Consider the following 23,308-nt stretch of genomic DNA (forward strand, 5'->3'; position numbering starts at 1 on the left):
TGCTAGTGCTTCAAATACCAGTACTCCATAATGGAGAGATGCTGTTATTATCCTTTTGGGGAGCAGTCATGAGGCCTCTCGTTGTCAGTTTCTGTAGGAAAAGAGTCTTGACATGTCGAGTCACATTGAAGACTAGACTAGGAGACCGAATTTAGAATATTTTTCCAAAGTATTTATTATCGTGCTTCAGTTCTAAGATGCCACTGATAGAGGCTGTATTTTTTATAATCACTAAGAAAAAATGTTGCCAAGTAAACTCTGATATGCATCAATTGTGAATGCATCCCAACTTCAGAAATGTTAACATCTGAAAAATAAGCAATAAAATAATTTTTTGAAGGCTTGTCTTCACTGTTGCCTTAACACTTTAAAACACTTTAAAGGTTTTAAAAGCCCTCACCTTGCCTTTACAGCTTATGAAATTTAAGCAGGCTTGTAAAATTCAAATCTGCTGTCATTTACGAAGGCAACAGCAAAATCCTTTATTTAAGTAATTAACATCCTGATTAGCTACCATAAGAAAAGGTCCATTTTGTGTAAAGAAACACTCACTGTAAATATCAACTTGGCTTTTTAGGCACATTTCTTGCATACTTTGTGTGTGTGTCTGTGCCCTAACCATTTTTTTTTTACTTAACAAGTGTTAATGTGGAACTGTAAACCTTTCTAATAGAGGATTTAATATAGATATTGTTTGAGAACATACTGAGTTTGAATTAGAAAAATGTGGGTTATTTTACCTAGGTAAATTGATATTCTGGAGTCAGAATTCCAAGAAAAGCTGAGGCATGAGGAGAAATGTTAAATTGGAAGAACATGTAAGCTCTTTTTGGGAAGTTCTGAGTAGATCCTGGCCTCTTAAGTTAAAGTGTTTTAAACCTATTAAGCAATGGTATCTTGTGAAGATATGCATTGGTTTGCTAATCAGTACTAGTAATCTACCTACTAGTCTGGATTTTTTAACCTACAAAACCTAGTGACTTTAAAAACTGGTTATGTACTGATTTAATTGAGATTTGATGAAAGGGCTTAGATTCAGTGGGTTCTCATTGATAATAATTTCCAAGGTGGAAAACCATGAAGTCAGCATCAAGAGAAAGCCTTTCATTAATCTTGCAGTTATAAATTAGACAAAGCTGGACATTTTTAGTCTACAGACTAACTTGTTGGCAAACAAAAGGACAGACGTTCTGAACCTCCTAAATGACTATTCTGGAGTACTTAATGTGTGTGTTGGCTCTCAGAGTCTAATTAAATCATCTAAAGTGATTTCTAATTGACTGCTTGCCTTAACTTTTTCATGTTATATCATCCTCTTACCAATTAGCTGCCAAATGTGGAATATGCTAGTCCCTGGCCACCTTTTGCAGAAACATCTATTTTTTTCCCCATTGGTTTTTTTTCCCCCACTGGTTTTTGTTACAACAAATGGAGATGTAGCCATTCAGCAGTGTGTATGTGGTCCCCAGGTCAGGACTTGGGTGTCCCTTAGGTATGGGACAGCCGTCCAGGATACTCACTCCTGCAGAGTGTCCGGAAGGTCCTAGGAAATCCCTGTCCCTCTTCTTTACCTGTCTAGGGCTGACCTACTTTCTTTTTTAGTTACTCCTCCTCTAATCTTGGGTCTTTGAGGTAGGTGAGATGGGAAGGCTTCCACTTCTTCCCCAATCATGGATGGGTAGACCCGGCTGTGTCCCTGTGCAGGGACCCGGACAGCTGGAAGCTGATGTACTTTTGAAATGTAACTTTGTGTTTACACCTTCGGTGTTTATTAAACTCACCATCAGGATCTCTGGGCCATCTCTTCCCTAAAGCAGCTAAGTGATAAGCAGTGCCGTAAACTAGAGTCATCACGGTTCCTGATACCTGCAGGGTCTCAGAAGATTCACTCAAAGCAAGAGCGGTGCCCCACTGAGGAGTGATTGGGCCGTGCCCCTCAGCCTGTGCTCAGTCCTGGCACAGCGCTCTTTAGGGGAATGTTGAGCCACTTTTATATCCTATTCCTCCAGTGTATATGGTTCCGTTCAACATTAATGTGTTTGTGATACAACTCCACTATTACATATGTCCACCCACCTTTTATTTTTTTAGCCCTCTGCTCCTGTTCTTTTCACTTAATAAACCTTGGAGATTGTTCCCTCTTTCTGCTGATAGCTCTCCTTGGTTTGTCTTATGGCAGCATCGTATTCCTTTGTGTGGAGAGTATTCAGCAAGGAAATGTTTAATTAGTCCCTTATTAATAGATGTTTGGTTGTTTCAGTCTTTTGCTGCTATAAATAATACCACAGAGAACATCGTTGCATATACATCTTCGTTTGTATGTGCAGGCATATCTATAAGAGAACTTTCCGTAAGTCCTGGAATTGCTGAGTCAATAACTCATTTTTAATTTTGATAAATATTGCAGAACTGCCCTCTGGAGAGGTTAATGGCTTTACACTTCCACCATCATGCATCATAAGAGTTCATGTTTCCCTAAGGTCTTGTCAGCAGACTAATTATCAAACTTTTTAGATGTTTTCCAAACTAGAACTCATTTTTGAAGTTACCCTGTTCATATTTCAGTGACTGAACAGAAGTATTTGGGAAGTTGTTGATATGTCTCATTTCCTAATATCTGTCATTCTGATTTGATCAGTCTATTTTTTTGTTTGTTTGTTTTTATACAGGTAGTTATGCTTGTCCTAGCTTGGAAACTGGATGCACAAAACATGGGTTATTTTACTCTACAGGAATGGTTAAAAGGAATGACTTCTCTACAGTAAGTCCGGAGGCTGCCCTGGGCTGGAGGTTGGGGGGAGGGTCCATGCACTCCCCAGCTGGCTGCTTCCTCCCCGGGATGTCAGGGAGCCTGGGTTAGGTGACTGGAGGAAGCCACGTGCTCTGGCCGACTTCCCTATGGCCATAGGTATAAAGACCAGATCCTATTTTTATATGGTGAAGAGAGGACATTATGCATGAATTTTAGCAATTAAAATTTTTATACAATGTATATTGTTTATTTTAGTATTCTTCTAGAACAGATCTGCCCTGTAGAAATAGACCAGCCTCTTCTTGTAGATGTCAGCCACATGTTTAATTTTAAATTTCCTAACAGTCGCATTAAAAAAAAAAGTTAAACTAAAGGTAAAATTAATTTTAATGTATTTTATTTAGTATCCAAAAATGTTATTATTCCAACATATAATCAGTATTTTAAAAATTAATGAGCTGTTCTTTCTTCATATTAAATCTTCAAAATCTGGTGTGTATTTTATATTTCTGATCTGTCTCATTTTGCATTAACTGCATTTGAAGTGCTTGGTAGCCACATGTGTCCAGTGACTACCATATTAGCACACTTGCAGAGCTTAAAAAATAGCAAAGGCGAATTACTAGCATCTGGTTTACATGTAGGGAGAAAAAGTTGACTAGAAACTTTGACTTTCAAATGAGATATTTGATGTCTTCTATTTTATATATTCTGATTTTAGCTTTGGCAAAATTGGAGCTTGATTACTCGAGTGATTAAAAAGTAGTAATAGTTTCTACTTGTGTTACCTGAGCCAGAATAAGAAAAAAAAAATAGTGTTTTTTTTTTTTTTATGTGTCCACTTTGCCCGCGCGTGTATGTGTGAGAGTGTGCACGCATGCACTTGAGTTTCACTCAGGAAAACAGTTGCTACTCTGTACTCTGCATTGAAGGATACAGTGGCGATGGGTGAGTCAGTGTTTTTGTGGTACTGGAAGACGAAGTGCTGATTCTTCGCATGAGAAGTTTGGTCTAAAGTGCTGGGGATGGCTCTTTTCCTTTTCACTTTAACTTGGAATAACAGACTTTGGTATTTACTGGATTGAAATTGGAGTGGAAATGGATTTATGGTTTTATTTAAACAATTTTGGAATTTGCCAACTTGCTAGCATTGTCCATTTGTTATTGATGAGAGTGCTTTCTTTGCACTTGGTTGTAGTAGTCTTATTGCACTTTTCACTGCTCTCCCGTGTGAGCCTCACGGCTGCCTGCTAAGGAAGACAGATCAGGCTTTATCCTGCACATTTTGCAAATGAGGAAACTGAAGCTTAGCAGGGATACAGGATACGTTAAACTAAGTGGCAGGATTGGGAAGAAAACCCCAAACTTCTGATTGCTAGGTCATGTTCTTCCTCTAACAGTTACCGTCTGATGGCAAACAAGTGTTAGGTAAAAGTCAAGTCACCCTTGATACACCTTCCTGACAGCATGCTATAGAATTTTAGAGTTAAGTCCTCTGAAGTCTCTTTAAAATTGTGTTTTTTGGTGTTGGGAACATGCTAACTTTGATTGTTTTCCTCGCTGCCTTCCGAACACAGCACAGGATGGCTGCTCCTTTTGAAGGGTCCCTGGAGATGATGAATGTGTGGCCATATCAAGATTTTATTTCAGGGCTTCAGAGGAAACACCATTAATATTTTTCAGGCGCATTTTCATTTGTCTTAGGAGGGAGGGGATAATACCCATTTTTATGGGTATTCTACATTCTTTTTCACATTTGTCTTTACAAAAGAATGTTACACAGTGCCAGGCCTTTTCCCCTGTGTTTTGAGGGTCACGCTGCCTGGGAGGTATGCAGTTTCCTGGAGGAGGTCTGTGTATTTTTTTGGGGAGGGGGCAGTCAGAAGGGGATTGCAGGGACCCTGCCGGATCTTTGTTGGGAACTCCGCTTAACACTTGGTGTGACACATTTGGTGGCAGATGGGTTCCTGTAGGAGACTGCCACTTGGTCCTCGCCCTTCAGGGTGGAATGACAAGCCCGACCCCCTCTAGGAACATTGAGGAGCTTGCTTTGTTTTCTTGGTCTGAAGCTCTGAGATTGCTTTCCTCATCAGTGAGGAAGAGATCATTAGAATAACCTTTAAGGTTCTGTGTAGTTCGGAATAGTCCAATGTCAAGTTTTAAGAACGTCCGCTCCCCCTCCCTCTGACCTCCCTAGATTCATCATTTGTTCAGCAAGTATTTAAGAGGCCGGGAGGTGCCAACCACACTGTTCTACATCCTGGGGAAATAAAATCCACAAATTAGTCCATTCAGGGCAGGGACTTGGAAGCAAAGTCCAATCAAAAGACTCAAAAGTCTTTTGACTTCTTGAATTAAGTAGTGTATGTGTGTGTGTGTGTGTGTGTGTGTGTGTGTGTAAGGTGTGCATGCTCAGTAAATAAGAATGCTTAGAAGTGATCACTGACGTGCTGTAAAGATGGGAAGTTGTCCATCTTCTGGGTTACCGATTTTGTCTTCTGTTTGGGATTTTTGTTCTTGTTTGCTCTCTTTCTGGTTTTATTAAACCTGTCCAGTGAAGTGTTTTGAACTCAAACTGGAATTAAAGTGTGCATGAGAGTGTCTGTATATACGATACCTATTTGATTAAAATGCGAAGTTTGAAGAAATGGCTCCTGTACAGTGGGCGTGTGTGCTAGAAACGGAAGGGCCACGGGTTTTCGAACCAGAGGTTTGAATCTGCTCCACCACTTCCTGCGGGTCTGGCCGCAGCTCCAAAACCAGGAAGGGCCGGTGATGTGCTGGAGCTCACACCTGGGCTCTGAGAACTCCCCCTCTTTGACCCGGGCCGGGGAGCGGGGTGCACGGCAGGCACAGCTGCTGTCAGCAGCTGGTGGGGAGCAGTCGTCCCCAGGCTCCGTAGATCATTCTCAGTCCGGAGAAGGCCCAGCTCGTTTCAGTTGACTACTTGTTTTACTCATCGCCTTGGTTGCTTCTGATGAATTAAGCTTATAGAGATGTGTATGCAGAACAGAACAAAAGCGTGTTAGAGATGTGACTGACTTTGCATAGAACTGATGATGGGCTGGAAAAAGACCTTTGGCTAAGTGAAGGGGTGAAGAAGGCCTCTCCATGGGTCATGAGAACTGCTTTCCGTTTTATAACCTGTGAGGCTTGTTGTCGTGATTCCTGGTGCTTCTGAATCTGTTGCCAGAGCAAAACTCACATAAGAAATGGCCCCACGGTATGTGCACATTTTGTTTTGGGAAAGGACAGTCCCTGAGTGGTGTGGCACGGTCTGCCCCTCTAAGGCTACCACGGGTTTCCTTACGTGTGGTGCATGGAAAAGCAGGGGAACGGGCTGAAGACGGGGCTGCTTTTCCCAAGCCAGTTTCTTCCCAGGCCGGGTTAGGAGGGACTCCGTCTGCACCTGATCTCGTTGAGCGACCACTAGGTGGCAGTGTGTGGTCCGGGCCGGGTGACTCAGCGGCCTGTTCCCTGGTGGGGTCAGGCCAGAGGCTTCTGTGGGGTCCGGCCCCTTTCAAAGCAGATGAAACTCTTTAATGATGATATTAGCTCCAGCCTGTGTAGCTAACGGTCTTTAGTACATACGTGAAGTGAAAAATTCACTTTGGGCATTTTATGCTTTGCACTCCAGACAGGATCTCTGAGTGTCTTTCAAACGTAAGGACATCTGTGACCAGGGTGGTGGCTGGACTCCCGGGCTTGCTACTGAACTTCACATGTGGCCTTGCGGTTCTACCCAAAGAGTCACAGCTACCTCGTTTTCTTAGCTGGGTAGCAGTAACACTTGTCTAGGTGAGGAGTCCCTGCCCTTGAATCTGTTGAGACAAACATCCGTTCTTCCTCTCGTTGGGCAGGAGTACACTAAACCACCTGCCAAAACCTGGCCAATTTGCTGTGGTTTTGGTCCTTAACCTTCCTTTCCAGTGAAGAGCAGAGACCTTGGCCTTAAATGTTTTGGTGTCTGTTTTCTTTGACCCTCCCCCATATTATTAATAAAATATTATTAGTTATTTATACTATTTAAAAAATCATTCAGGGATCCCTGGGTGGCACAACGGTTTGGCTCCTGCCTTTGGCCCAGGGCGCGATCCCGGAGACCCGGAATCGAATCCCACATAGGGCTCCTGGTGCATGGAGCCTGCTTCTCCCTCCGCCTGTGTCTCTGCCTCTCTCTCTCTCTCTCTCTCTCTTTCTCTCTGTGACTATCATAAATAAATAAAAATTTTAAAAAAAATTAAAAAATAAAATAAAAAATCATACAGAAGAATGTCCAATGCAGAGTAAGTCCTGCTCCCCTCCTGCCTCCTCCACTCCTGTTTCTGTGTGTCCTTTTAGCCTCCATCACCCCTCACTTGGAGTCTGGTACTAGATCTCTAACAAGGCTGTCAGCATCTTTTTTTTCTTCCCAGCCTTTCTCCACAGAGATCCAGAGTGAGCTTTTCGAGATGCAAGCTTAGCGGTTGTGGTCTCTCCCAGGAGGTGGCTTCCACTGTTTCTAGGATTTAACTTAAAAAAAAACAAAACAAAACAGTATGGACCACAAACCTCTTTAAGGCCTGGCCCCACCTCCCTTTCAGCCTTATCTTAGAGCTACTTCCCCTCTTCATCTACCCTGTCTAGTCAGTGGTTTCCTTTCTGTCTTTGGCATGCCTCCTTCTGCCACTGGGCCTTTGCACATGCTGTTCCCCTTATCAGGAAAACCTCCCTGCTAAAAATACCTAGCTTCTGCTTTTAGTTGTCAACTAATATTTCAATTCCTCAAAGAAGCCTTTTCTAAAATAGTTGAATTGTTATCTTTTTTAGTTTACAAACATCAGGAAGAAATAAAGGATCTTCTAAATTATTGTAGATTCATAGAAATGAAACATTTATTCTAGTTTTGGGGTTTTAGATATTTTATTATCTCAGTAGATTATGGGGACTGTTTCGTAGTTAACTGCAAAAACCAAAAAAGCCTTCACAAATTTATTACTAAAAAATAGATCAGTGTGCTCTCCTATGAACCGTATTTTAGTTTATAAACTAAAATATTTACATTGATGATACTTATAATATGTATTATTTATGCTTAGTAGCAGTAGGTAAATGCTCTACAGAGGAATACAAGGAAGCACATCCAGCTTTGAAAAACATTAATATCTCTGGTGGAAATGGTGTCTCTTAGTTCTCATTTTTAAGGGCTAGATATTAGGAACAGAAAATCAGTTTGTAGAAATAGCCAATTAGTCTACTTCCTCAGGAAAAATAAACAGTTGTGTCACTTACCTATAAAAATAGGGCTTTATCACTACCAAAGCTCCCTGGAGAAATGGCTGATTTCAAGTCTAGGGTAGAGAAAGTACAAGGTGAGCTAGAATATGTTGTGCCAGAAGCAAGGACATGCTCTCAGAGACTGACAGGGACACGTCAGAAGGACACTGGCACCAGCTTGAAGGGGCGACTGCCCAAATGAGGACAGTTTGTGCATCGAAAAGAATAAAGGCAGCTAAAGATTAATAACACTGAATGTCAAGAAGCAAAAAGCCTTAAGTCCAGAAAAGAAGAAAGATGGTGAGTAGAACTTTTCTTTACAGAAGAACTCCAAGCAGTAGGGTAATAGCAAGATAGAGTCAGAAGAGTCACCGTTTGTGTCTTCAAATGTAGAGTTGATGCAGGCAGGTACCACCAATGGATGCTGAAACCACCAGATGAAAGGTTGTTGAGGAACAGGATTCACAGTCTCTAGGTAGCATCCCATAGATTACATACTATTTCAGAAGAAGGAAAGTGCCTGTGAGTGGAGAATGGGGGGGGGGGGGGTGTTACCCTTAATTGAAAGAATCCATTTAGTGTCACTCGTAATGGGACAGACTGACATCATGAGCCTCCTCGTGGGATACAGTGAACTTATCTGACAAAGTGGGATCCTACAAAATAACTTTTTTCAAAGATGACATGGTCAAGAAAGATGGAAGAAAGGGCGGGATATCCTTCTAGGGCCTAAGGAGATAGACAGTTAAAAGCAGTGCATGAACCTTGATGGAATCCCACATCAAGAAAAAGCATCTATAAAGAAAATTGAGGGAACAATTGGGAACCTTGTATATTAGCTAAGAAAGTTCACATTGATAACACATTACGAGGGATGATGGTGTTTAAATGTTCGGGAGTGAAGTGCCATAGTGCTGGCATGTTACTTTCAAATGGTACAGGAAATGCACGTATGTGAGAGAGCACAAATATGACAGGAGTTGTTTTGAGCCGAGGGGATGGGTGTACAGGTGCTTATTTACTATTCTTTCCTATTTTTCTGTACATTTGAAATTTTTTCAAAATCAAAAATGTAGGAAAAAATAGATCATCACAAATGCATTCCAGCTCTAGGGTTTTTATTCTGTCTTTTGGTAATATGTTTTATCTTACTGCCCCAAATAAGAAAAATAAAAAAACAAAAAAACCGAAAACCTCAGGTTGTAATTTGCCTTTATTCTGTTTTTCTAGATGTGATACAACAGAAAAACTCAGAAATACTTTGGATTACTTAAGATCATTATTAAATGATTCTACAAACTTTAAACTTATTTACAGATACGCGTTTGACTTTGCACGGGTGAGTTCTCTGGAGCCTATCCAGATGTTTCCCTCTCCTCCCTCCCCTCCCCCCCCCTTTTTTTATTGCCTTTTGAGGTTTGTTTTTACATGATGCAAGCAAAGAAGTTAAGTAAGTTACTCCCAGGGTGCTAGTTAGAATCTCCTTCTACATGTACGCTTTCTAAACTAACTGATTCTGGGCAAAAAAATGTAGGATGTTCCGAAAAGCCGTGGTGGCCGACCTTCATAGCTCTTGCGATTGGCTCAGAAGTCGTGAATAAATGGGCTAAATGTCTTTTAGATAGGCTTGGTAAAAGCTTTTCATTCTCGTGGAACAACAAACCTTCACCCATTGAGTTACTGCAATAAACTACTCAGATCCAATCCAGTTTCACTTTGGGTGCTGTGTTGTGTTTGGAAATCGTTTGAATTTCAAAACCCAAGCTAATTTCAGTGAACGTTACTCAAACATAGTTTCCAGTCATCGTTTTGAAAAGTTGAGCATCTTGTTCGTCACCTAGTGAGGCCCGCCCGAGTGTGTGACAGTAGTTCCACTGGAGTGAAATGAAGCCTTGTTTTTTCAGCCTGGTCACCACTGGTAGCGAGTTCGAGGCACCAGTTGGCTTGTATTCATTCGCACACAGTCCACGGCCCACGCAGTTCTACGTTAGTCAGGAAGGGGGGGGGTGTTTTCTGTTAGGTTATCGTGTTTGGTCGATTCAGGTGAGTAGGCTTCCTTGATTGATCGTGTTTTTAGAGAGTTCAGTGGCAGAGACCTTTTTTTTTTTTTCTTCTTACCACCACGCTGATCTTTTTCACTTTCTATGTGCTTTGGCTCTGCTGGTTCAGCACTGAAGGTTGACTTGATGGTGAATTCTGGTGCACCTGTGATAACAGTACTCATTCTCTGGTGTCCTCATTTGCGAAGTTTTGCATTTTCAGAACCTTCAAATCACGACACGTGAAAGTTTATGGATGTCAGAGATGCTATGGTGACGTTCAGATACGATGTTCTGCTAAACGGTGCTTGTAGAAGTGTAGATAGGAGTTATTTGCCAGATGCTTTTAGAGTAGATACGCGGTTTCTAGGCTTAAATGTTTTATTACAGGGGACTGCTTTCCTCCAAAGTCAGCTGTTTCTGACTGTGCGGGTGAGGTTTGTTGAGCAGCATTCTATCTCCTCACCAAGATAAGCCCCGTTTTCTAGCTTTCCTGTTTGGGGCCAGAGCTGGCCACGTACCCGCTGCTTCACCCCAGGTTCCGTTTGCTCCTCCGGCCTTTCCCCGCCGACCCCGGGTCGGTCAGTGGGGCCTGCCTCCGAAGGGCTCCTGGGCTTGCCTCTTTCTCGGTGCTTCCACCACAGCCTGGCCGACCGAGGCCCCTGTTACTCCCTGCCTCCGCTGCCTCAGTCACCTGATTTCCACATTCCGTCCCTTCTCGTCCAGCGTCCCGTCAGCAGGGTGTCCCTCGTCTGCCTTCAGCCCCAGGGTCGCTGGGCCACCTTCCAGCTCACCAAGGCCTTCAGCCCCGGTGCCTCTGTGCCTCCCTGCGTGTGGGGTGCAGCTGCCCGCCCCCCACTGTCTGAGGGACAGGCCGGGGTGGTTTCAGTTACTTCACAGTGGAGGAGAGTGGTCCTCAGAGAAGTAGCGACGTTCTCCGGGTCTGCTGTTCATCAGGGGGAGATCCAGGACCCAGACCCAAGTTCTGGCCCCAAGTCTAGGCCGCGGGCAGCCCCGGGCTTCCTTTCTCGCAGGACGCCTGTGTCGTGTGAAGTCCGGGCGGCCTTCACTGCCCGCCTTCTCGGCCCTTCTGCTCTCTGCCTGCCGTCCTGCCGGACCGCCACCCGGAGCCGCCAGCGCTCCACAGCTCTCTCCCGCGTCCACCCTGCCCACAGGTCCCCCCGCCACCCCGCCTTCCTGGCCCGGAGGGGGTCGTGCGCCTTCCCTGCGGAGCCCTGCCACCCGCCCTGGCGGGGCTGTGGTTTGGGTGCAGGCCCTCGTTTTTTTCTCTGACAGACCAAGGGACTGTGTGTTTTCTTTCTTTGCAGCCCCAGTAACGGCCAGCAGAGTTCTTTGCTTTTAGTGAGCGTTCCCAGTGAATTAATGAGCCCTTGTATGTAGGATGAATAACTGCCACCCACATTCAGTCACTGCCAGATAGGCTCGGCCGGGCGACCTGTGCTCTCAGATGGATTCGTTATCGAATCCCTTGGTTTGGTTTGTTTAGCTGGATCTCACAAGTTTTGAGATATTGTACATATTTGCATTTGCATTCAGTTCAAAATATTCTCCCATCTTCCCCTGTGATTTTCTCCTTTGACCCACTGGTTATTTAGAAGTGTGTTGTGGTGTTATTTCCCGAGTATTTAGGACTTTCTGAATAATCCTAATACTGATACCCAGTTTAATTCCACTGTGGTAGGAGAACATACCCTGTGTAATTAGAGTTGACTTAAACGTATGGAGACTTGGTCCGTGCTCCAGAATACGATCTGCCGGGATGAATGTTTTCTGCGTAAAACACATAAAAGGAATGGGTATCCTGCTGGCTGCTGTTCAGCGAGGCGTTCCATGGCTGTCCATTAGGTCACGTTGGTTGATGGTGCTGTCGGGTCTTCTGTATCCTTCCCAGGGCCTGCCTGCCAGGTTCCGTCCATTACTGAGAGAGGAATGTGGAGGTCTCCAGCAACATCTATCCCTCCTGTCATTTCTGTCATGGGGTTTGAAGTGCAGACACTAGGATTAGATACACTTCATATTGTTACGTCCTCTTTAGCATCGTGAAACGTCTCTTCGCCTTAGTATTCCGTGCTCTGAAATTTACCTTGATACCAGTGGAGCCATTCCTGCTTTCTTTCGATTAAAGCCTACATGATACATCTTTTTCCATCCCTTTAACATCAACCCATTCGTGTCTTTTTCTTTTTTCCATGTCTTTATTTTTAAAGTGGGTTTCTATAGGTAGGATATAGCTTCATATGAGTAGCATATAGACAGTCCGACAGTATTTGTCTTGAGATGCTTAAACCATGTACATTTAATGTAGTTACTGGTATGGTTAAATTTACACCTCCCCCTTAGTATTTTTTTCCCCCTATATGTCTCATCTGTTTCATTCCCTTTTATCATGACTTCTTTGGATTGGGGTATTTTTTTTTTAAATGATTCCATTTTAGCCATTCCATTCCACTATTGCCCTAATAGCTGCCTCTGTGTTTCATTTTCCTTGTGGTTGCTCTCAGCTTTACACATACATCTTTAACTGTTCACAGTCTACCAATAATGTGACACCACTTTATGGATAATGCAAGAACCTTTACAGCAGTAGACTCTGATTTTGCCCTTCCATACTTTACTGCTGCTGCCGTTGTACATTTTTCTTAAACACACACTATGAGTGGGGCACCTGGGTGGCTCAGCCGGTGAAGCATCTGCCTTCAGCTGAGGTCATGATTGTAGGGTCCTGGGATGGAGCCCAGTGTCAGGCTCCGTGCTCAGTGGGGGGGTCTGCTTTCCCTCTCCCTCTGCCTCTCCCCCCGCTTGTGCTCTTTCTCTCCCTCTTTCAGAATCTCTCTAATAAATAAAACCTTAAAAAGGAAAATCTCACAGTATATTGTCTCAGTCTCTCCAGACTGCTGTAACAAGGTACCAGAGACTAAGTAGCTTATAAGTTACAGAAACCTGCTTCTCGGAGTTCTGGAGGCTGGGAAGTCCAGCATCAAGGTCATTGCCCAAAAGCCTGGCCCTGGGATGGCTGTCTTTGTTGTAACTTCAGGTGGCAGAGGGAGGAGGGAGCTCCCCCGGGGGTCTCCTTTTATAAGGGCACCCCTCTCCAGCCTCAGGACCTAACCACTTCCCAAAGGCCGTCACCGTGGGGGTTAGGATTTCAACATATGAATTTAGGGGGAGCCACAAATGTCAGACCATACCATAAACCGTTCCCGTTTTTGCTTTACATAGGCAAAAATATCTTTTGTATGCCACTTTTGTACTTTTTATTTCTTTTGCATAGATCCACCTTTCTTCCTGGTGTTGTTTGCCTTCTGCCTAAAAAATTCCCTTTAACATTTCTCCTAGTGAAGATTTTCTGGTGATGAGTTCTCTTAAGCTTTTAATTCGCCTTCCATTTAGAAGGCGCTTCTCTGGGTTAAAGAGTATAGATTGACTATTAACATTCTTTCAGTACTTTAATCTCTCTCCCTTGTCTTCTGTCTTGTGTAGTTTCTGACAATAAGTCTGATGTTGTTCATTTTTCCTTTGAACACGGTGTCTTGTTTTCTCACAGCTTCTATTCTTTTTCGCTGCTTTTTGGCACGTTGATTATGATACGCCTTGGCATAATTTTCCTTGTGTGTATTCTGGTTAGGGTTCGTTCAGTTTTTTGAATCTGTGGACTTATACTTGGTACGAAGTTAGGAAGTTTGTCAGCTGTTGTTTCTTCCATATTGTTTTTGTTCTCCCTTTCCATCTTTCTGGGACTGCAGTTACACCTATGTTGGATGCTTGGTATTGTCCCACAAGCCAGTGATACCATGTTTAGGGTTTTGGCGTTTCCACCCCCCTACCCTTTGTTATATTTCTTACTACATCTGCTAATTTTAATCTTTTCTTCTACAGTGTCTAATTCTGCTAGTAATCCTAGCCTGTATGTTTTTCTTTTTAGGTGCTGTATTTTTCAGCTGTAGATGTTCTATTTGAGGTTTTTTAATACCCATTTCTCTCTTCATTATGTGATAGTATCTTCCTCTATCTTCTTGAACATCTAGAACATGGTTATAACAGATGTTTTAACAGCTTTGTCCTCTGGTACCATAACACCTGTCACTTTGGGGTCTCTTTCCTTTTTTTTAAATTTCTAATCTTGATTATGGGTCATATTTGACAAGTTCTTTTCATTCCTAGTAGTTTCTGGGGTTTTTTGTTTGTTTTTTGATTGGATGCTGAGTATTGTGAATTTTATGTTGTTGGCTCCTGGGCCTTGTTATCTTCCTTTAAGTAAGAATCAATTTAAAAATTTTCCTGGTGTATAGTTATAGTTACTTGGAACCAGATTGATCCTTTGAAAGGACTGGTCTGGAGCAGCCTGCACTCTGGGTCTTTCCACTGCAGCCGGTGGAACACAAGGTCTTCCCCAGCCCTGTGGGAGGTCTGGGAATTTCTGCTTACTCCTTTGCAGTGAGTGGCTACTTCCCTGAACTTAGGCTCCTCTCGCACTTAACACAGATAAGTCCTTGGCCCACAGCGAGGGAGCACTTTCTGTATCTCCAGATCTCTGCCTGTGTAGCTCCCACCTTGCTGATATTTTGTCCCACAAATTATAGTCACCTTTGCCTCCTAATCTCCTTTCCTTTCCTAGACTCCTTTCCTAGACTCTATCCTTTCCAACTCAGCAAGACTGCCGGGCTCGGTTTGGGTTCTCCCTCCTGTGCTCTGGCCTGGAAACCACCTCTGAACAGTGAGCTGGGATCACTGTGGGGCTTCCAGATGCACGCTGTCCGCTGTGTGACGGCCATTCTTTCAGATCATTGGTCCAGTTTTCTGATTGTTCAAAGTGAAAGGGGAAATCTGGTTTCTCAAACTCCATTTGGTTGGAAGCAGAATTCCATCTCCTCTTTTCTCCCTGTAGTATTTATTTTTTTCCCTACTAACAAAGGACTCCTAGAGGTAATAACATATAATTAATGCAGCAGACCTTTTATAACCAAACTTTTAATGGAAATTAAGCTTTCTTAATAGTTTAAACATCCTAAATATTCCCTGTCGTAAGTAACAATAGCATAAGTTAAATATTTTCAATTATGCTTTAATATAGGAGGGGAAAAAAAACTATGATACAGTACCAGAAAACGGTAAGATGACCTCTTTGACATCTCTCCACCCAGATGATAGTCCAGTGGGTGTGTTTTTTTTTTTTATCCTTCACTTTCAAATTTGTAGCCAATTTAAAATACTGGTAGGCTGTAAAGTTATATTATTTTTCTTCTAATTTTATTTTGACTAGAACTTATTTATAGTCTTACGGATGCCATAGAATTGTGAAACTTGAGAGCTGAAAGAAACCATAGAGGCCACTTGGTCCAGTGTTGCCATTTTGCAGACGATGAGATGGGAGAGCCAGAGAGGAGGGGACAGCGGCAGGACAGCACGGGGCCCTCACAGAGCCACACTGCCTTCCCTGACTTGAAGCTGCCCCCGTCCCATGATGTCTTGGGGGAGGAAGAGAGTGGGGTACACATTCAGGTGCGGAAATGGCCAGTTCTTTCATACAAGTGGGATTTATGCAGAGAGGTTCCCCCCACAACGTAAATATTATTATATAAACAAGTATCATTTATGAACTCATTTAAAATAAAATGGTCTTTTTTTTTTATTCCTTTTTTTTTTTTTTAAAAGGACCTAGGGAGCATCAAAGTGAAGAAATGGAATGAGGTAAAAGATTAGTGATTGCTGTTGATCTGGGAATAGTTAAATCTGTTAGACTGGTTTTTCTCCATGCTCAGTGCCGAGGCAGGTAGCGAGCTGAGGTCACGGAGCGAGTAGACACTGGGCGTTGGGTGGGGGACAGGTGTCGGGCTGTGGGGGGCGCCGAGAGCAGCAGTGTCTCAGCCCAGGGAAGCGCAGGCCGTTGGGCCTGGGTACCGAGGAGAGACAGGGCGCGCGGACTGGGTGCGGAGCCGGGTGTGGGGAGTCTTCCTAGAGTGGGTGGGGGCCCTCAAGTCCAGCTTTAGGAGGATGTGCCGGAAGGTTCCGTGGAGGCCCAAGAGCCTGAGGAAGCCTCTGTGTCACCTTCCTCTGAGTGGAAGGGCCGCTGAGTCATCCCACACGACCAGAAACAACGATGAGGGTTACCCGTAGGATTTGCTCAGGAAAAATTTCCAGGCCTTCCTCAGCAACCAAGCTGGCAGAGTGTGCCCTGACTGACCTCAGCCCATGCCCGTCGTCGGGGCCACTTCCTCTTCTCCCGCGGCCGAGTCTCCCTTCTCAAGCACACGGCTGTCTAGTTTCCCCCCACGGCCTCCCTTCCCAACACGCACCAACCCTCCCTTTTTTCTCCTGTTTTCATGGTGGATTAGGAAGAAAACAGAAGGTGGTCCTGGGTGAGGACAAAAGTAGGAAGAATGTGGTGTCCTCCAACCCTGGGGTCATGACCCCGAACATCTTGTCAGTGTTGTCTATGGGGAAGGGATTGGCTGGCAGCCTCCGCCCCCACCCCCTCTCGGGAGAGCGCCGTGGTACTTGCCGGCTCAAGTCCACTCCCTGGGCCTCAGTTTCCTTATTTATAAAGTGGGGTTATCCGTAATGCCTGACCTAACAGGGTTATTGTATGAAATGAGTCTAAGTATTAGGCACCTTTAAGAGATTTTGGTGCAGATTGAGCTCTCCAGAAAAGTTGCCCATAGATTTAGGAATAGTGGTTGAGTTATTCTGTGCTGACATTATGTAGGTTGTCTGCAAACCTCAGTTTTCAAATAATGACTTGTTTTCCAAGAGTCGTGCTTACAGTAATAGAATCTTTGCCAAATAAGATGACAAGGAAAGACTGCCTGTGGGCAGATTTTTTTTCTTTTGTTTTAAAAGAAGTATCAGTCTCACTTAATTTAAGTAATTGCCTTGCAAACATTGTTATCTGTAACTGAATGCTGGGTAAGTTCTAAGAACAGAATTATTTAGTTCTATTTTTCCCAATGAGAGGGCAGTCTTGGGTTTTTTACTTTTTACTTGTTTTTAATGAGGTTTTTTTTTTTTTTCTTTAAAAAAAAAAAAAGGACTCCCACTCCAAAAACTGATCTTACTGTGTTTTCAGTTTTAGAAACTGAACCGGATTAGGATTCATACGTTCTTTAGCACTATTTTTACCTTACATTTGTTTCCGTAGGGAGCTGTGTTAAGGAGGACCGTGTTTTCTCTTTATCTTTTGTAATCCCTGTGGTGTCAAGTGAGAATTGCAGAACGTGTATCATAGGTCTTCAGTTTAGGCCTTTTGATTTCATGTACCAACTTCGGACTGGTTTTTGCCGTTTATGTTTGTGAATTGTAGTCACATATATTGTTTCTTGAGTTGATCTAGTCTCTCTTGAAAATGTTTGGGATTTTTTTTTTGGAATTTTATTTTCTTTATAATCTTAATAATTCAAGGTTCCCTTTTCACATACAAAGTCTTAAGCTATTAACACTTTATGAAAACTAGAAATCATCTGGAGCCAGTTGGGCATCTCTGATACAGCATATCTGGATACCTAGATGTTGGAAGATTAATTTTCTAATACCATATTTATGTATTTAAGTTGCTTTGTTTCTGTTCTTGTTACTTAAGTCATTTGAGCGATTTAAGAAAAAAATGCTTCGACATTTTATAAGAAGGCTTATACTGGAACAGTCTTACGTGAACAAAGGCACTTTACATACCTATACATACATATGAGATGTAGTAAATACACGTATATCTATATATGTATATATTAGAAGCTTTAAATCAGACCTTAATAAAAATGTCATCCTTTTCTGTGTTAGCTCTTGTTAGACTTTAGATTGAGGAATCCATTTATTCCAGGTACAAGAGGTAACGTCCTCAGATCTTCAGAGTACATTCCTCTGGTTTTACGGCTGTACCATCACTGAGAGCCCTGATTCATCTGTAGCTGCTCTTTTAAAATCTCTGTTTAAGGAAGACAGCAAGGCAGTCTAGTTGTGTATTGTGGGGAGTTAGTACATCTTTGGTGTCAGTTCCTATTATTTGAAAAATAAAATTGTTTTTTAAGTTGTTATCCTAGAAAATGAAAGTTCATGAAATACATACCCCCCCACATCTTGGGTCAGGAGTAGTCAGGAAGGGAAGTTTCATTTCTTCTTCTTTAACCTTGATGGGCATTCGGGGGACGCTGATCGACTCTTGACCGTCTGTCTCAAGGTCCTTCCTACATAGATTTTGACCTTGAGATGCAGAAGTCTGTCCCTTGCTCCATGGTGCTCCAGGAGCGGAGGATCATAGGGTCGGTGTTGACAGTGTACTGTTTAATTTCTTTCAAGGAGCTTCTGTATGTCTTCACCATACTCCTTGAATTCATTAAGGTGATTTTTTTTTTTCTTCTTCACTGCCCATGATGTTGACGGCTACTGCCTAGCATCCTAGAAGATTCATTTCCTTTTTGATTGGGATCCCTTTTGCAGAGACTGCCATTAGGAGCATTGTCCGAGAACTCCCTGGGCGTGTCTCCAGTTTTCCTGTTTAGGAGATGTTGGCCATGGGATCGCTCAACTGTGCTGTTCGCAGGAGTTTTGAGTGTCTCCAGTCATGGTCATTTGCACTTAGTCGTGTCCACCCACCGGCAATGTTGGTTATCAGCGAGATGCCACCGTTCAGACCATGAGTGCATCCATAATATCTTTCTCTTATTTGCTAGGCAGAAGATGGTGTTAGTGATTGCGAGCCGCCGGCTGGCACCCTTGCAAAGCAGGAGTAAGTGAGTGCTGTTCAGCTTCCGGTCCTGTGAGTCTGATGCCTTTCCTCCATGTTTTGGCGTCACTGCCAAACACATGCATTGAAATCCTTCATGATCATCAGTTTGTCAGATGATTATATTGTTGCAAAGAGTCTGTCCAGGTCCTTTGTATCTTTTCTTTTCTTTTTTTTTCTTTTTTTGTCACCTTAGTGTATGTCCATTGTGATGGGGACAGAGGCATTGATGTTGGAAGAAGGCACAAACGTTATCAAGGCAAGACTAGCGATTTCAAGTGTAGTGAACGACTACAAACCCCTCAGAGGGGCAGCTTTAGCCGAGCGCTGGTGGTGTCGGCCCTGTGCTACTGGAGCTATTGTGCAACAAATGAATTTTGGGCCCGGTCCTGTGGTGCCGCGTGTGTTTTCAATACTCGTTATTTTATTATTATTATTTTTTAAATTTTCTTGTGGATTGCTTTATAGTGTGGTGTGCTGTTGCTGTGTGCCACACCTATGTTACCGGGTAAGAGGAGGTTGCAGGGTGCATCACAGGAGGATGAGCCCCTGCAATGTAACAAACCGGTGAGGTGGTTGGCAAAAGGTGGGCAATCTCGGGAGCACCTTTTCTACTGTCCTCCTCTCCATGGGAGAGTCCTACAAGCCCTGAGCAAGACCATAGATGTGGCCAGGAGACAGGCAGAGAAAGCAGTGGAAGGGAGGTCCCACCTGTTTGCACGGAACCGTGGAATCGGGCCCCCGCCATCAGCAGACTCAGTTGTGTGGCCTGTAACAGAGAAGGGGTGACATGGAGCCCTCTGCCCTGGTCTGTCTGTGAACGGTCGTTAACGCTTTATACGACTGGGACCAGAAGGACGGACCTACTGCATAGGTTCCCGAATCTGCATTCTACCTTGCTTGTTGTTGTCGAGTGAGGCCCTCACATTTGCTGTATTATTTAAGTCCTTCACTTTTAAATCCAGTGTCATGGCCAGAAATTCGGTGTGTGCTAAAGAGCACTCCAGGGTCGGAGTCCTTGAGGTAACAGTCAATTTTATCGGAAGGTCATTTATGTGTGGCTGCACACGTGGCCGACGGTGGTGGTCACAGCATCATGCCTCAGTTTGGCGAACATTTAGATTCCACCCCGAGTGGGCTAGCCAGGCACTCTCTCTTTTGTAGAGAAGTACTGTTGCACATTTCCACTGTAGTTAAAGTACCACCAGGAGGCTAGCGTTGGATATGTGAGGTCACCGCTTATGGTCCCAGGTGCTGTCCCTTTACCTTGAAGCGGCCTGCATGTAGTTCTGGAATGGGAACTTGTACGAAAGGTGAGAAGGAGAAAGTAGGATCTTGAATTGCAAGTAGAAGTGAATAGAACTTAATCTGCCCATGTTCAGGCTTATGTACTATTGCCTTTCTGGTTTCCTTATAAGATGTTGTCTTTCACTTGGCTACTGGGTAGGGGTATTCTGCTAAGAGATTCCACAACTAGTAAATCCAAGGTAAGGAGGATTGCAGTAGGTCACACCGTGTTCCCCCCAGTGGTGGGTGGAAGAGTTCATCCTCTCAGAGTCTCCAGAGCCCCAGCATTTACTAGGAGTTGAATTTAATTCCAACGTTTTTAGGTTCAAGAAAAACACTTAGTGAAATAAAATTATTGGAAAAACATGATTTTTCTTAAGGAAACCTGATTTCTAGGCATGGAAATCGAAACCTTTAACATTCCATTTAGTTAAGATGTGGGCTTTGGGGTCAATGATTATGATATGGACAATTATCATAAACGTCATAGCAAGTGATTGAGTTGGAGATTTTTCTTTATCCCATGAAATAATCATAGCTACTGTTACTACATAACTAATTGGTTTTGCATCAGGGCGATCACTCAGTTGACGTGCATCTCTCCCATGGTAAATTGATAACAGCACCCAACGGATTAAGCCCTTCCATTGCATTTGCCCGCCTCCCCTCCCCCACCTCAGGCTTGGTTCAGGGTTTTTATGGTGTATGATAAATGAGCTGTTTACTAATTTTGTGTCGAAGTGAAATAGAAATTTGGATGATTGGAAATTATTATTTGGGGGCACCTGGCTCATCCTTGTTTTTGTTTGTTAAACAGGAAAAGGACCAGCGCAGCCTAGACATAAACACTGCCAAGTGCATGTTGGGACTGTTATTAGGAAAAATCTGGCCCCTTTTTCCAGTTTTTCACCAATTCTTAGAGGTACCAAATTGTTATTTTATGGAATGTATGTTTGCTTGCTTAGAACTACCAAGTATACTTTTATTTAACCATTTCACGTAACTTTCTGTGTGTTGTCCCCTTCTGCCTGTAGGAATGATGGTGACGTAATCGCTGTCCGTGAGCAGTCACCGGTTTTCTCTGGGTGTGTCTGGGGTGGGGGGTGTATGTGCCACATGGCTTCCCAGTGCAGGCGCATCTGAGACAGCCACAGCTCTGTCCTTTCCTCTCTGTCACCCCACTTTAACAGCTTTCCCTCCGTTAGGATTTCCTGCTCTGTACAACCATGAACTTCCACTTTCGTTAAAAGAACAGCCATCTGCCTTCTTACTAAAAGAAGCTTGTCATGTGTTGTTATCCACTCTTGTCCCCGAGAACGTGGGGACCTAGGTCAACCTAAGTGTGAGGCAAACTGGCAATATCTCCCTCAGTTTCAGTTTTCCTTCACGTTCGCAATAGAAGAAAATCCAGCACTTCACTGTTGTTGCTTGCTCTAACTATTAATGATCCAAAGTTTTGAGCTACTGGTTTATCAGGAGCTGGTTTTGATGCCAGGTGATAGTGTAGGACCTGGAAGTGTCTGAGATGGGAGTTTGAGCTGCTTGGCTTGTCTCGTATCTTGGCATCTTTCTTGCCCTCCAGACCCAAACCCCTTACAAAGCACCCTCTGCCCAGAAGGATGAAGGTTCTGGGTCTTTGAGAAAAGCTTGGGCCCTCCCCTGACTCCGGCCTCCCTCTTGCCACCCTCTTTCTTACAATTCACTTGACACACTGGTCCAGAAGAACTTCCAGCTGACCGGATTCTTTGAGGACTGTCACTAAAAACTGCTTTTAGCGTCACTAACCAGGACTCCTCAAGACAAGTCTGGAAACTAGTTTTACTGTACGAGGTGTTTACACGCCAATCCATGTCTACAGGTGATCCGTTCTGATTTCTCTGGTTATCCCATGAAACGTCAGAGAAATTTGGAAAATGAGTAGAAATAGGTCCTTGTTCTCAGGGGATAGCAGAAATCTGAGCCCGAGCGAGAGGAGTTTTTTTTTGGCTGAGAGACCTTGCTGCGAGCAAGTCCGACTTTGCACAATTGCAGGAGCATCTTCGGCTGTCTCTGACTGGTGTTTGCTTTGAGTTGCTTAGAGTCAAACTTGTAGTCTGGGCTTTGTTCTCTCTTTTACGTTAGTTTGCTTTTTTTCTTTTCAAAGGACACCGCAGTCCTTTGGGTTGAGCTTCTCTTGCGTCTGCGTCCCCAAACCAGGGGCTCAGGTCTCTTAGCTTTTTTACCTACTCGTGCTATTCCCCAGTGTTGCTGAGTTTTCATGGGTAGGATATAAAAACTGTTGAATCTGGGTTTTATTTTTCAGTCTTTATACAGGAATCGTGTACTTTAAAAAAAAATAATGCCTCTGGCATATTTCTTGTCTAAGAGGAATAGGAAAACTACTTCATGAGTCTTCTAATTTATTACTTTGAAGATGAGATTCAGGTTCTGAGTGATTAGAACAGTAACTTTCTTCCAACGGCCAGAGCACCTAGTGCTGAGACCGCCGGGAGCCCTTGGTGAGTTCCCAAAGGGTGACTCGCTGCTGGGTGTGCTTGACGCGGACAGCTTGACAGGGAGCGTGCTGATCAGGGCAGGGGTTATTAGTGGGAGCTACTCTTTATTTAGCACCTGCTTTCTGCCAAACACTGAATGAAGTACTTTACATAAATTACCTCTTTTAATTCTTGCAAGATCTCTATGAAGTAGGCTAATTATCTCTCTCTCTGTGTCTCCTTTTAATAAAAGGGCTTTGGCAGTCTAGAAATTTCACTTCTAGGGATAAAAATCATGTTTCTTTGATGTGCTTGTCATTTTGTGTTGAGCCCTCATGGTATTTTTCTAATGGAAATTGTCATCTTAAGTTCTACTCTTGCTCTCTCTCATCCTTCTCCCAGATTGGTGCTTAGCATACCTCAAATGGAAAGACTTAACCTTCATGAACTTTATTAAGTTGATTCATACAGCAGTTGAAACCGTGCCATTTGTTAATTTTAAGTGTCAGTAATTCATATTACTTTTCCCTCCCATCAGCAATCAAAATATAAAGTTATTAACAAAGACCAGTGGTGCAATGTGCTAGAGTTTAGCAGGACAATTAACCTTGACCTCAGCAACTACGACGAAGATGGAGCGTGTAAGTACCGGCGCTGGGCGCTCTCGCACACGCACCCCCCCCACCCCACCCCCATCACTGTACATTCGCACACCCTCCTCACTGGGAAGAGCCTTATAGCCGTGTTGTTTTCTCTCTCTCTCTCT

At 43.5% G+C, this 23,308-nt stretch overlaps 1 protein-coding gene across 16 annotated transcripts in view; it reads left to right on the forward strand.

The window, feature by feature from the left end:
• The window catches only part of DCUN1D4 (defective in cullin neddylation 1 domain containing 4), a 71,174-nt gene that overhangs the window by 44,549 nt on the left and 3,317 nt on the right, over window positions 1-23,308 (forward strand). For 14 of the 16 annotated variants that reach the window (XM_041724785.1, XM_041724787.1, XM_041724791.1 and 11 more), the window contains 4 exons: window positions 2,670-2,761; window positions 9,239-9,347; window positions 20,886-20,990; window positions 23,081-23,183. In XM_041724785.1, the coding sequence (XP_041580719.1) occupies window positions 2,670-2,761; window positions 9,239-9,347; window positions 20,886-20,990; window positions 23,081-23,183 (409 nt within the window). The remainder of the gene's footprint in view (window positions 1-2,669; window positions 2,762-9,238; window positions 9,348-20,885; window positions 20,991-23,080; window positions 23,184-23,308) is intronic. The other 2 variants (XM_041724789.1, XM_041724790.1) reach the window with 1 other exon arrangement.

This window comes from Vulpes lagopus, chromosome 12 (genome assembly GCF_018345385.1).
Source record: "Vulpes lagopus strain Blue_001 chromosome 12, ASM1834538v1, whole genome shotgun sequence".
NCBI lineage: Eukaryota > Metazoa > Chordata > Mammalia > Carnivora > Canidae > Vulpes > Vulpes lagopus.